This window comes from Lutra lutra, chromosome 2, assembly GCF_902655055.1.
Source record: "Lutra lutra chromosome 2, mLutLut1.2, whole genome shotgun sequence".
NCBI classification, from domain to species: domain Eukaryota; kingdom Metazoa; phylum Chordata; class Mammalia; order Carnivora; family Mustelidae; genus Lutra; species Lutra lutra.
The window spans coordinates 58,187,711-58,201,510 of NC_062279.1; the positions used below are offsets into that span (position 1 = coordinate 58,187,711).

Consider the following 13,800-nt stretch of genomic DNA (forward strand, 5'->3'; position numbering starts at 1 on the left):
CTTGGGCAAGTCCACAAACATGATATGCAGTCCTTAAAACGGTGTCTCTCAAAGTGTGGTCCATATCTGGATTGTGCATGAGAACATCCCATGACTCTGTCCCAAACCTGCTGAAATCAAATGCTGAAAGAGGAGCCCAGGAACTAATGCTCACCCCTTGATCCCACTCCTGGCTTTTTTCCTTTAGCAGATCTATTAAGGAGTTTCTAGGGGACTGTGAATTTATGTCATAATCATCTTACTGTATTTAAGAGTCATCTGCAGAGACTGTCACAGATTCCTGGGCTCTTTGGTACTTCTAGGGTCAGAAGAAAGATGTTTAGTAAATATCTGCAGAAATAAGTACCTAAACAGACACAGGGGTGGAATGGGGCAAGGGACACTGGAATATGTGGGCAACGACACTGTTTGGTAATCATTTCACACATGTAATCCTTATTTCTTCAAATGTATACGCATATTGTCTACCATCGCTAGTCAAGAATTGAACACCCAATACTCTAAAAGAAAGAAAAAAAAGAAATACTTAAAAATTTAAAAAGGAGAGTTGAGCACACATAGTTGGCTTCTGAGTAGGTGAAAAAGCAACCCTTAAATCAAACCAGCCCTTTTAGAAGAAAGCAGATGGGTGTAAGGGACAAGATGCAGCCTTTGTAACCACTAGTTTCAACTTCATGTTACAGAGTACAATACCTTCAGTATGTGAAACTTTTTGACCAAACTTGTGAGTCTGTAAGTATGTATCAAAGTGTTTTGTGTTTCAGATTACTTTGATCTCAACAGTTCTAGTCAAACTCTTACCTGTATTCCAAGGTCTTTCATTCTTGCAAATGCCAGCTCTCTCAAATTACCATGCTCTACCCCTGAACTGACTAAGGGCATTGGAATATCTCTGCAAAAGAAAGATGTCAGCTGTTGTAAAATACAAATCATTCACTACAGCAGTAAGGCAGGGATATTTAAAAAAGGAAACAAACAAAAACCTACAAAGCAGATCAGAAAAACAGAATTATTCTAAACAGGAAGCAAGGTTCAGGGCTTCTCTGTTTGTTTTCCCATCCATGAAATCATGATTTTCACCTACCACTCAGGGTTTTTGTGAGGAAACACCCAATGAAAATCACTTTATAAGATTACAAAGTATAAAATAAATGTCTGATAGCCATCAGTAATAATTTTTGGCTGAAGAGATAAATTTGCACTAAGCAAAACAAGAAATACAACTGTCTTTTTAAGTAAAATCCAATTTGTTTAAAGAGGAGAAATAGCAATTATTAATGCACTTCTTTATTAATAGCTTAAAAACACTTGCCTATACAGTTGCTGAATGACAACCAGGAAGCTCAAAAGCCAATCTCAGCCAACAACTAGACTCAAAGAATACTCCCCTCAAGTCTCCCTGTTTCCTAGAAGTCTAAATTAGAAGTGACTCTGCATTAGAAGATTAACAGCTTGCCTAAAGATAAGAGGAGATAAATTTTATTTCCTGGCATCAATACAGCATAAAGTGCCAGGCATAAAGGAGATTTCAATCAAAAGCTGAAGTTATAAGCTCTATTTTAGTAGCCCCAACATCCTCTTCTAGACAAAAATCAGCATCTGACGATAAAAGTTTAAAAAAAAAAATCTGAAGAATATGCCTAGCACATTTACTTCCTATTCAAAGGCAAGTCCTCAATTTGTTTTGTCTAATATTTGGTTCATTAGAAGAAAGATTTTAAGAATATATCTTTTCTTCTCATTTGCTTTTGAATCAACTTGAATTTTTTCTTCTCTTTTTACTTATCCCTCCAAATGTTAAATATATACAATTAGCTAATTCACCCATTTGATTCTAATAAGATATTTCTCACTCACTCAAAAATATCAACAGCCAATCAATTATCATTAAAAGCTATACACAGTAAATCTATTAGGCTCTGGAAGCCAGTAGAGTTTCCATGAAACATTACATAAAGCAATGATAAGCCAAAATTCTTTAAGACAATGACACATCAGTGAGTTCAGTGTGAGAGTGATATTAAAGAATATATTTTAGAGGGATTAGTTAATATATATGGTTTACTTACAATTCTTAGCAAAAAAAAATTAACTTTCTATCTTTGGAACTATAATTTCTTAAAATCAAGTACATTTTAAATCAGTTGCAGGGGTGCTGGGTGGTATAGCCAATTAAGTGGCTGTCTCTTGGTTTCAGCTCAGGTCATGATCTCAGGGTTGAGATTGAGCCCTGCATGGATGGGGCTTTGTGCTCAGCAAGCAGTCTGATTGTGACCTTCTCTCCCTTTCGCTCTGCCCCTCACTGTCATGTGCTCTGTCTCCAAAAAAAAAAAAAAAAAAAAAAGATTTATTTGGGCCAGGAATGTGCAAATATACGGTTTTAAATATTTTACTGTTTCATATTATATAAGCCAAAGATCAAGTCTTCTAAATGCCCTTTTTCACCCTGAGACATTTTTAAAGGTTTTATTTATTTGAGCATGCACGCGCATGTGCACATGCACAAGCGGGAGGAGGGGCAGAGGGAAAGGGAGCAAATTCCCCACTCAGTGCAGAGCCTAATGTGGGACTCTGGAGTTCGAACTCAGAACCCTGAGATCATGACCTGAGCTGAAGTCAGATGCTTAACCAACCGAGCCACCCAGGCGCCCCATTTACCCTGAAACATTTTATAAACAACTCAGAAATACATGTACTTCCATGTCTTACTGGTAAAATTTAAAATCCTGTTATACATGACATTAATCTGATAAAATCACTGGCAATCACTATTAGTACTCATTGAATGGCAGATACATTTGATTCTTGTTATTCACTAGGCATAAATTCTATATAGGGCCATGAGTACTGTATTCGCAATTACTCAAACACTGTTCCTACAGAAAACACAGGGTTAGGTTTCTGTGAGCCTCAGTTATATTTTCTTCAACTGATCGATACATAACCCTCTTTTATTTTATTTCTATGTAAAGATACTTTATTTAACATATATCTGACTCATTAACCTAACACTTGTGGCTAGCAGCAGTTTAATTTATGCCTTAATGAAGCTCATCTAATATTTATTTTCTTCAGAAGGTTTATTATAGCTTGTGCTTAGGAATGCTAGACAGCAATTCAGCACTATGCTTGGGGCCCTTTTAAAATGCAAAAATCAACACAAAGCACAAAAATGTGAAAAATGGTTTAGTAAGATTGTGAAAAGGACACCTGTTTACACAGTATCAGAACAGTATCTTGTTCCTCAACAACCCTCCAAACACTAGTCTAACATGCACCGATGACTCCTGTTTCACCATCCCTATTATGACTGTCAAACTGGTGATTATCTATCATCCCTTCTACATTTATTAGTTGGGCTTGTATTGCAAGGAAGAGCTTTCTTTTCTCCATTTATTTATTCATTTATGAACTCATGGATTCCTTTTTTATTCAAAGAGTTGTAACCTGATGCTAATGTTATTTATTTTGTTGCTTAAATTAGATTTGGCCTGTGGGTATGTATTCAGGCTGGTTTCTGGGTCCTTTTGACACGTTCACCTTCTTTGAATATTTCCTTACTTTCTGGAACAACAATATGTTCCAGGTTTATTTTGCATGTTTGCTGCTCCAACCCTGTAATTGGCCAATGTTCCAAGCGGCCCTGATTCCTTTTAGTAGGGAATGGTATTTAGAAATCAAGATCTAGGGGCACCTGAGTGGCTCAGTGGGTTAAAGCCTCTGCCTTCGGCTCGGGTCATGATCCCAGGGTCCTGGGATAGAGCCCCGCATCGGGCTCTCTGCTCGGTGGGGAGCCTGCTTCCTCCTCTCTCTCTGCCTGCCTCTCTGCCTCCTTGTGATTTCTGTCTGTCAAATAAATAAATAAATCTTAAAAAAAAAAAAATCAAGATCTAAGCATTCACTGTGCTCATTACTACTGAGGTATCATTGCCTCCAAACTCAGTGTAAATAACTAAGAAATTTATGAATATACATACATACTTGTATGTGCATATAGGCATCCATATATGCATATACATAAATGTACATTTATAACTATTTCTATATGTAAATTTAAAAAGCCCATGAGTTCATAGTGATAATTACAATTCTAGTCCAGTGTTCAACTTTCCACCTTTCAAATCAGACGATGAGAAATCTGGCTCTCTTATCTTTAGTATATTGACTTATTTGCTAAGTCAAATAGTTTATCTGCTAATCTCCTAACTGCTCAAGCTGCCACCACTGCACTCTCTACTCTTACTCTCCATTTCTTCAGATGACAGATATGAGTGGTAAATGCCTTCATGGCATTGCCTCCATAGATGATGGGATGGAGAGATGGGAAGGGAAAGAAAGATGAGCTCTCTATAAATATTTTAATAATGAACCAGTACTTTTAAAAGACACTAAAATTTTCAAAGGAAGTAAACTCTCTAAGGGATTGGTTTTATCATATAGTGTCATTAAGCAGAATTATATGACAGAAATAATTACCAAGAGAGCTGGCTAATAATTTGTGGGGCCTAGTACAATGACAATAGCCTCTTGTTAAGAAATTATTAATAATTTCAAGATGGTGAAAGCAAAGCATTAAGCCAAGTTCAAGGGGCTATGAGACTACACAGCTTACATGTCCCAGAAGCTAGCTCTGATTACCACGAAGCACAAACCAGAGAGGACCTAGTAATAGAGAGCTTTTTAATGATCTGAACAATTCATAAATATCCTTAAATTTATGTCTATCAATATAAAAATGCAACATTTTTCTTTTTAAAGATTTTATTTAGGGGTGCCTGGGTGGCTCAGTGGGTTAAAGCCTCTGCCTTCGGCTCAGGTCATGATCCCAGGGTCCTGGGATCGAGCCCCGCATCAGGCTCTCTGCTCACTGGGGAGCCTGCTTCCCCCTCACCCCTCTGCCTCTCTGCCTGCATGTAATCTCTATCAAATAAGTAAATAAAAAAGATTTTATTTATTCATTTGAGAGAGAGAAAGAATGCACACACAAGTGAGCATGGGCTGGGGGGAAGGGCAGAGGGAGTGGGAGAAGCAGACTCCCTGCTGAACAGGGAATCCCGACAATGTGGGGCAATCCTGAGATCATGATCTGAGAGGAAGGCAGATATTTAACTGACTGAGCCACCCAGAAGCCCTGCAACATGGTTTTAGTAGTCTTTGGCAGTGATGTGTTTGGAGTGTATCAGATATGAGTTCTTCCTCATTAAGGAATAGAAATGTGGCACTCTCCACTTCTAGCAAAAGTGTCTCTTTCAACGAAAGCAAAGGTCTCTTTCAATGAAAACAAAGGGACAGAATTCTATGTATCCTGAGCACCTTTTATGTGCAAAGGAGTGTATTAAGCAATCTGGAATATATAAAAAGAGGCAAATACTGTTACAGTTTTCTAGGAGTTCAAAGCCCAGGTGAGATTACTGACCATCTGAATTCCATCTAGGTAGGAGTTAAAATTATTTTTAAGTTTTCTCAATTTGTTTCAATCTAGTTTCACTTTCTTGACTTGAAAAGAGATTATACTCAAGAATATTTATTCCCTTTCCTATTTCAGTAGGTAACATTTTAAGCTTAAAGGTGCTAATATTTGCAATTTGCTCATCAAAAACCTTTCAAAGTGATGTCTAGAGCTTTTTTGGTCTGAAGGTTCTCAAGCTTCAGAAGCATGTTTTGTTTGCAAATTGGTATTCCTATTCTAATGGTTCACAGTGACTTAAATACCACACTGAGGCAGACAGCTGTCAAAGAGCCCGCAGGCAGCAGCACTTTAATGTGGCTCCATCATGTGTCTGGACAGAATTTTACATTCAATCATTCACTGCATCCTTCAGGGGCACAACAGAGAATCATCTATTAGAATACTGCTTCATAAAAATAAGTAAGATGTTACTGATTCAAGTGTCATAAAATTAAAAGTGTAAATTATAAATCAGTTAAGAAAAGAAAAGGTGGGGGAAATGTCTAATTAAAAATACCAAGTAATCTATTAGTAAAATACAGCATTAAAAAAAAGGCCAAGTATAAAACCTTGTATTTTCACTTGAAACACCTTCTCTCCTACTTTCTTTCCTCTCTCCCCTTCTAACACCTATCTGAAAAACAATTCCTAAAATCTCCCTGTATCTTTAGATTCACCAGTCAATGCTAAGTTTATTATCTGTAATTGGTAGAAGTTGTCACTACCGGACCCTACTTAGAAATAGCCAGATATCCTAAATGCACAGAACACAAAGACACACATGATTTGCCTTTACTATGGTTTAAAACAAAAATAAACTATAATTATTAAATTACCTAGATTCAACACTCTGGGAGGAGACTTTTTTCCCTTGCCAAGGGTTATCAGTTTTCTACATTCTCAGAGTTGCTCTAAAAGTTTAAAACTGAAGCTAGAAGGAACATTGTGGAGTCAAAACCATATGATTCCCTTTGCACAAATCAGGTTTCTCAGTTACTTAACACTCTCTAAAGACCCAGCCTTTTCTTGTATACATCTGTATATAATGTTTCAGTTACCCACTAAAACTTTCTTTAGCACCTCTATTTCAAAATTTTACTTTCCAGTTATCAATACAAATTTCCTTCTAGAGGTCCAGATATACCAAATTTGAGCTATAACCAAATATAAAATGAATAAAATATAAAATATTAAGCTGAGACATGAAGCTTTTTACCAGAAAACAGCTATCAGACTGTTATTAAGTGTTAAATGTACTATGTGAATATGGCTTTTTATCTCCCTAGTCTTTGTATTTGTCTAGAAAAATGAAGATAATTCAAAAAACCTCTGAAAGGTAAAACTGAGATTTTCTTTGAGTTATCTCAATAAAAAGCACCATCTCCTTTATTCCCAAATTCCATGACTGGCAACTTATATATAAACAGACAACTGACTGAAGAAGCAGAAATAATAATCAGTTATAGGAAAAAAGTGTTAATCTTCACTAATAACTACAGAAATGCAAATTAAAGCCCCTAGATAAATAAAAAATATAAGCATCTGATTTTATAGAGATTGTGATTAAACCAATAACTACTTATTACTCTAAATTGGTAGCTTATCCTAATCCCTTTGGAAAACTTTATCACTATACATAGCAGTAACCACAAAATTCATTTATACTCCCCTTGTTCCATAAAGTATATTCATCACCATCTTACTTGGTTCCTTTATCATGAGTGATCCTTCTCCTAGATTATACTACTCTAACAGACGGCTTCATCAAAACTAAAAATAGATTTTTCTATCTACATGGATTTTAGTTGTCGTGAAGGTTAGGATAATGATTTAAAAAAAAAAAAAGTTAGAAGCAAACTAAATGTCCAACATCAGGGAACAGTTTACTAAATGAGATAGATTGAAATGCTAAACTACGGGGCTGCCATTAAAATTATAACTATGAAGATTATTCTAAGTCTTTAATGAGAAATGGAACACAAAAATGCAAACAAAATATTTGCCAGTGTAGAAAATGTATTGCTATGTAAAGATGCATCCCAAACACACAAGGAAATTTTGGGGAAAATAAAATAAGCCTGTTATTAATATATATTTTGAAAGTGCTTTTAAAGTAGCCTTATAGAGAAGTTATTTTGTTCATGTAAATACAGTGCTTTATGGCTGGAACTTAAGTAGAAAATACGAGCTCTGGATAGCTAGTAATATCCTACGAACTCTGTTGGAAAAAAATTATAAAATCACATGATCCAAAAGAAATGCATTGTGATCAGTGAACAGTGGTACACAGAAACACTCTCTACCTCAGCACTATAAAAGTCTAGGCTAGAATTTCAGTGATTATTGATAACAAAAAACAAGTCAGTATAAAATAAATTTGAATAATTTTTTATGCAGTATACACAAAGAAAGTATGCAAATAAAAATGGGCAAAAAGCAAGTAGCAAAACATAAATCTGAATGAATTCTTATGCAGGCAGCCATAGTAATAGTTCACTAATATTCAACGCAAAAAATAAACTAATTTGAAGGAATTCTGTCCAGGCTTATTCGGAAACAAATGCTTTAAATCAGTGCATGGTACATTAAAAAAAATAAAGAATTCTAACAGAAACTTGTTTAACAATAGCATAGTTATACTGGAAACAAAATATACAAAAATAAAATAGAAAGTATCATAAAGATTTTAATCTTTATTCTAAAAAACCTAGAAATAATCACATTCAAAATTAAGTAAATTATCAGTCCCAAAGCATGCAAATCTGACATCACAGGTAGACTTTGTATGACTCTCTCCACCAAAGGCAATTGCTATGTTAGGAACTGAGTCATCATGATTTTGAAATAAATTGAGTGTGTCTGAGGATATTATTAATTCCATGTTTTAAAAGAGATTGTACCTCTTGTTTTATAGCATTCTGTTAAGTTTTAATTCACCCACACATCTGTAAAGTAAAAAAAGAGTGTCACTTCAAAATCTCAAGCCTACATCCACCTGTACCATTTGTCCTGCATAAATCTTTTAAGTGATGTATTGATAGAGAAATAGAACTGACAGTTTGGCTTCTTGGAATTAGAGCTGGGGGACACTTTTATTGCCAGATTCTCCAGAGAGAGCGCTACTGGGGTCATGACAGGAGAACTGAGAACAGATTTTCTCTCCTCAGCCTCATGTTGGTTACCCGTAATATTATGCCCTTCTCACATACAACTTTTGGAAGTATTAACACACATGTTCTTAATTCTTCTGGTCATGATGCCCTTACAATTTTCCTATAGAGATTATTTTGCTGCTCTTATTTTCTCAAAGTCTTTATTTTCTTAGTTGGTGGTAGGCCAGGATGATGTCCCATGGTGATATTTCATAGTCTATAAACTTAAGCTTTTAATGTTATAGCAATGTCTCTGTTGGTTTTGAATCACTGGTTACAGCAGTAAGAAATTTAAAACTGAAAGTGAAGGGGGAGAATGCAAATTCTTCACCTGATTGTGTGAGCTATGCCTTGTTACTTATGGTAAGAAAACTATGGTGTCTATGGCTGTGACATTTCAATCTACTCTGTGATATTTGCTGCCATTCTCTGCTGCTGGGAAGTATTATCTTCTGAGCTCTCTGGCTGCCCTGCAGTGTAAGTGCCTGACATTAAGCTTTCTATAGCGTGAGTGCTTGACATTAAGTTTTTGATTGTTGAGGCATCCATTTCAAAAGACATCTATCCTGAGTAAACATATTGCTAGCTGTGTGCCACAGCTACTAGCAAATCGACCAGATAAGGATTTAGACAGTCCCTTCCCACCATGAAGTTCTCTCTTTGAGAAAGCCTTTGGTAACCTACATAACTGACCCTCGGAGTGGCCCCATTTTCTTCCTTATCACACCCTAATTCCCATTTTTATTCTTTAAATTAACCAATGAATGAACCCACAAAATCCTAGACACTCTACCCTTGGATCCTAATAAAGGCAGGGGCCCAGGTTCATGCCTTTCCCGCATTCCCCCTCAAGTTCACTGTGTACCTATTGGGTTTGCTGGGGACCTTCCAAGACACTTGAGTCTTGTTTCTCAAAGTCCCCTGATGGTTTTTGCTAAAGTGTGTCTTGCAGTTATAATAAGCAGCATAAGGGCCAGCAACACTGGCCCCCATGGGGGAAATATGTGTTGGGGCCCACTATGAGTAATAAGGGTCAGGTGAGTATCTCAGGTACTCAGAGCTGATAAGATCACCATCATGAAATTGATGTCAACAAAATAGATTTGCTTTTTCATACTCAGCTACTGGGAAGTAGTATCTTCACTTTTATCTCATTGCTCAAGTCAGTTAAATGCAAATAATCTTTATCTTTTGTTTTTGTTAATACTACTTATTGCATCTTTGTATTCTATTGTATTAGTTTACATTTTTTTTTTAAAGATTTTATTTATTCATTTGACAGAGAGAGAGAGAGAGATCACAAGTAGGCAGAGAGGCAGGCAGAGAGAGGAGGAAGCAGGCTCACCGCCGAGCAGGGAGCCCGATGCGGGGCTCGATCCCAGGACCCTGAGATCATGACCTGAGCCGAAGGCAGAGGCTTAACCCACTGAGCCACCCAGGCGCCCCTAGTTTACATTTTTTGAAACAATCTCAAAGTTACAGAAAAAGTCCCAAGTGCAGTACAAATAACTATTTTCCTAAATTATTTGATGGTAAATTGGGAACAAGATGTTCCAACACCATCAGAATACTGAAAGTATTTCCTACAACAGGGATATTCTCTTACACAACCATAATACAACCACCAAAATCAGAAAATTAACAACAGTACTTTACTACTGTCTAATCCTGGACTCCACTGCAGGCTCACCAGTGTCTAAACAATGTCCTTTATAGCAAAAGGGTCCAGTCAGAACCCTGTATTGTATTTAGGTGTCATGACTTTTTAGTCTCCTTCAAAATGAAACTCTTTCCTTAATTCTTATAATTTTGAAGATTTCACACTATTTTTTAGAGTACCTCTCAATTCGGGACTGTCTGTTGTTTCCTCATAATTAAATTCAGATTATAGAGTTTTGGCTGAGTAACACAGAAGTGATACCGTCATACTATCATGTGGCACATTAACTGACTTGTACTATTACTGATGGTATTCACTTTCACCAGCTGCCAGTCTTCTCCACAGTCAAGTTACTTATTTCTGCTCTGTAATTAATAAGCATGTTGTAGGGAGGGATTCTGAAACAATGTACAGTCAATATGCATTATTCTCAGTAACTATATTCTACAAAGTTGCTGAGTTAGTGAATATTAAAACATTGCTCCTAGGGGAAATACAGGGCTAGGTTTCTGTGAGCCTCTGGTCACAACATTTTCATTTACTAATCAACATATAACTGTGCTTCACATGTGTTTAAGAACACCATATATATATATAAAATTGTTGATACAACACTGAACTCCCAGCCAACAGTGCTATACTCAAGGCCGAATGAAGCTTATATAACACATGTCATTTCTCCATAAGCCATGTCATAGCCTTCTTGCACTTAGGAACAGTACACATTTCAGTACCACCTTTAAGGGTCATTTTAAATAGTGAAATGACCAACAAATAGCACAAAAAATGCAAAATACCATTGCATTAAAAAGACTGTGAAAAAGACACACACATTATATTTATTTTTTATTATACTATTTACAATTATTTCAGTATCTACCTGTATGCTGAAAACCATGAGTTCACACCAGTATCTCCTATTCTAAAACACCATGGGGTACATTCCAATTTTCTCCTTTTTCACATTTCTAATTCCCATTCCAGATAACACAAAGCCTAGCTCCCATTATCCTTAATATTATCTACTTCCTAGATCAACCTTCTATAAGTAACCAATCTTCCACTGCTGTTCTCTTCTCTGCACCCCATCCCCCACCTACCCTAGGACGTGTCCTCACCCTGCTCAGTTCTGACATCCTGCGCCAGACCAGACCTCACCAAGAATGCCCTCACTACCACATCCAGGCTGCCAAGAGACCACACAATAGCACTGCCTCCTCCACAACAGCGACCTCCATGCCCTGTGGCTCCCTACTTCTGGGCGAATGACTGCATTGTGAGCACCTTCTAATGTCTTTTGAACTGAGTTGTTTGAGAAGGGTTGAAAAAGAAGGGGAAGGACAACGCAAACAGTTTTGGCAGCTGAGTTTTCCTCAGTATTTAAAAGAAAAAAACCAGATCATACAGGCAATTTATATCCTTACATTGGGCCAATAATTTAAAAAAATTTAAGAAATCAATAGTGTAAATATCCTTCAACTTTTAAGCAAATCCATTACTTTATATTCTTGATAATTTTCCTTTAGTTGATCGTTCTGCTTATTTTCAGTACTCACTGTTTTATATTATTAGGAACACAATTTTTGTGCTCAGTGGAGTAATAGTCACAACAACTGATTGTACACACATTTGCTAGTCACCTTTTCACCTTTTGTTTGTACTAGAATCTAGGCAGCTTTTGGCAAGGTGGTGGAAATGTGCCTTTCTCACCAGCAAATACAGGCATGGCTCTGTCAGGATTGTAGGCAGATATGTAACTTTATGGCTCCTAAAATTTTTCTTCAGTGTTATGTTTCTTATAAAATAAATAAATAAGTAAAGGTCATGAATGCAAATGACATATTACTTTTTCTCTCCTCTAGGAAAAAAGCAGTTGAAATGATTTCCTTCATGTCATCAGGAATAGGTCACTCTTTCTCCATATTTACATTAATATCTGTGAAGAATGGCTACTGCTACTCTTTCTTTTTTCCTTTAGAGGCTCTACAACAGAGATAACAGATATATGCCTACACTTCCTTCCTCCGTACTCACTACTGTATCCAGACTGAAGTAGGCCTGGAAAAGGAAATTCTGGAACCAACATCATGCATATGTACCATCGTAATTTCATCTCCTGGCACGTGAATCAATGGAGAGATGAACACATGAATAAATAAGATACTGGCAAAGTGGCTTGGACATGCTGTCCTTTCATCTCCATCTCTATGTATAGACAGAATTTCAGGTCTCATTTCTAATTAAAAAAAAAAATAGATTCAAACTCCTCAATATTAATTCGGACTGTTCTCATTAGAAATTAAACAGACTCATTTTTATTATTGATTATTAATATTATTTCCAGCATAAAGGGTAACACACTACCTCTGCACTCGGTACACTCGAGTCCATGGAGGCACAAGGGCAAGGATCCGAGCCACCAATTCAATCAGGTCGCTAGGAGAATAACTCTTATATCTTCCTGATTTCCAGAGCTCATAAAGCCCAGTTCCACGAATCACCAGGGTAGGGTAGAGTTTCAAACCATCAGGACGAAAAGCAGGGTTCTCAAAAAATTCCTGTGAATGGAGAACAGAAAATTACCACTCCATCAGTTATGCAGAGATTGTTGAAGTTTTCCATGGTCACGTTTCAGTCCTGGGCCAGCTTCTTGCACAAGTCCTCAGACTGCCTTTCCTTTCCTTCAAGGGAGGGGTGCAGACTAAACAGAAACTCATTGTTCTTACAACCTCCCTGGAACAAAATGTGTGTGTGCTGGTTTACAAAGCCCTTGTTAATCCAGCCGGTCTCCTGCTGCAATCTCCTCTCATGCCACCCTCACCACCTTACCTTTCTGCCTTTTGCAAAGGCAATTTCCTCTGTCCGGAGAGTACATCAATTTTACTTCATCTAGCTAATCTCTAGGTCTCGGCATGAATGCCAATTCTTCAGAGAGGCCTTCCTGACCTTAAAAGAAATTCATACTGAATTCTATATTACTGCTTTCTTAATATCACACTGATAATCTATTCGATGTCTGCCTCTAGACTGTGTCCTCCTTTCATACAGAATATACTTAGTTGTTTAAACTTCTAAAAAAGTCGTGACAGAGATCATCACTTGCCTACAAAACCTAAAATGTTTACTATACAGCCCTTAGCAGGAAGAGTATGCCAGTCTCCAGATATGCCTATTTTGTCTTCAGGCCAACTGGCACCATTCCTAACCTGGGATACACACTATTTGTTATCTAGACACTGAGAAATACATCTAATTTATCTACTTTGACACAGTCATTTCCTGTACTATATCATCCCAGGTGGCTTTATTTGGGATAAAGCAAGGAGACACCAGGCATTATACTTTCCATGACTTTGTACTGCTCATTTGCTCTTAATTTAGCACACTGTGTAATAGAGGAATGAAGGTGGACTCAGTTTCCTCTCACTCCACCCCAGCATTAGTATCTATGAGCTAGCTGTACTGTATCTTGTGACTATAACAATGCTTTTTATCTCGTGCTACATTATTCTTGCAGAGCTTTCCATTGCTTAACTTGC

The 13,800-nt window shown here is 36.9% G+C and overlaps 1 protein-coding gene across 2 annotated transcripts in view; it reads right to left on the reverse strand.

Moving 5' to 3' along the window:
- ELP3 (elongator acetyltransferase complex subunit 3) overlaps positions 1-13,800 on the reverse strand; it is a 104,083-nt gene that overhangs the window by 33,290 nt on the left and 56,993 nt on the right. For both annotated transcript variants that reach the window (XM_047717495.1, XM_047717496.1), the window contains exons 10-11: positions 12,626-12,819; positions 802-892 (exon numbers count right to left, since the gene is read on the reverse strand). In XM_047717495.1, coding sequence (XP_047573451.1) covers positions 802-892; positions 12,626-12,819 — 285 coding nt within the window. The remainder of the gene's footprint in view (positions 1-801; positions 893-12,625; positions 12,820-13,800) is intronic.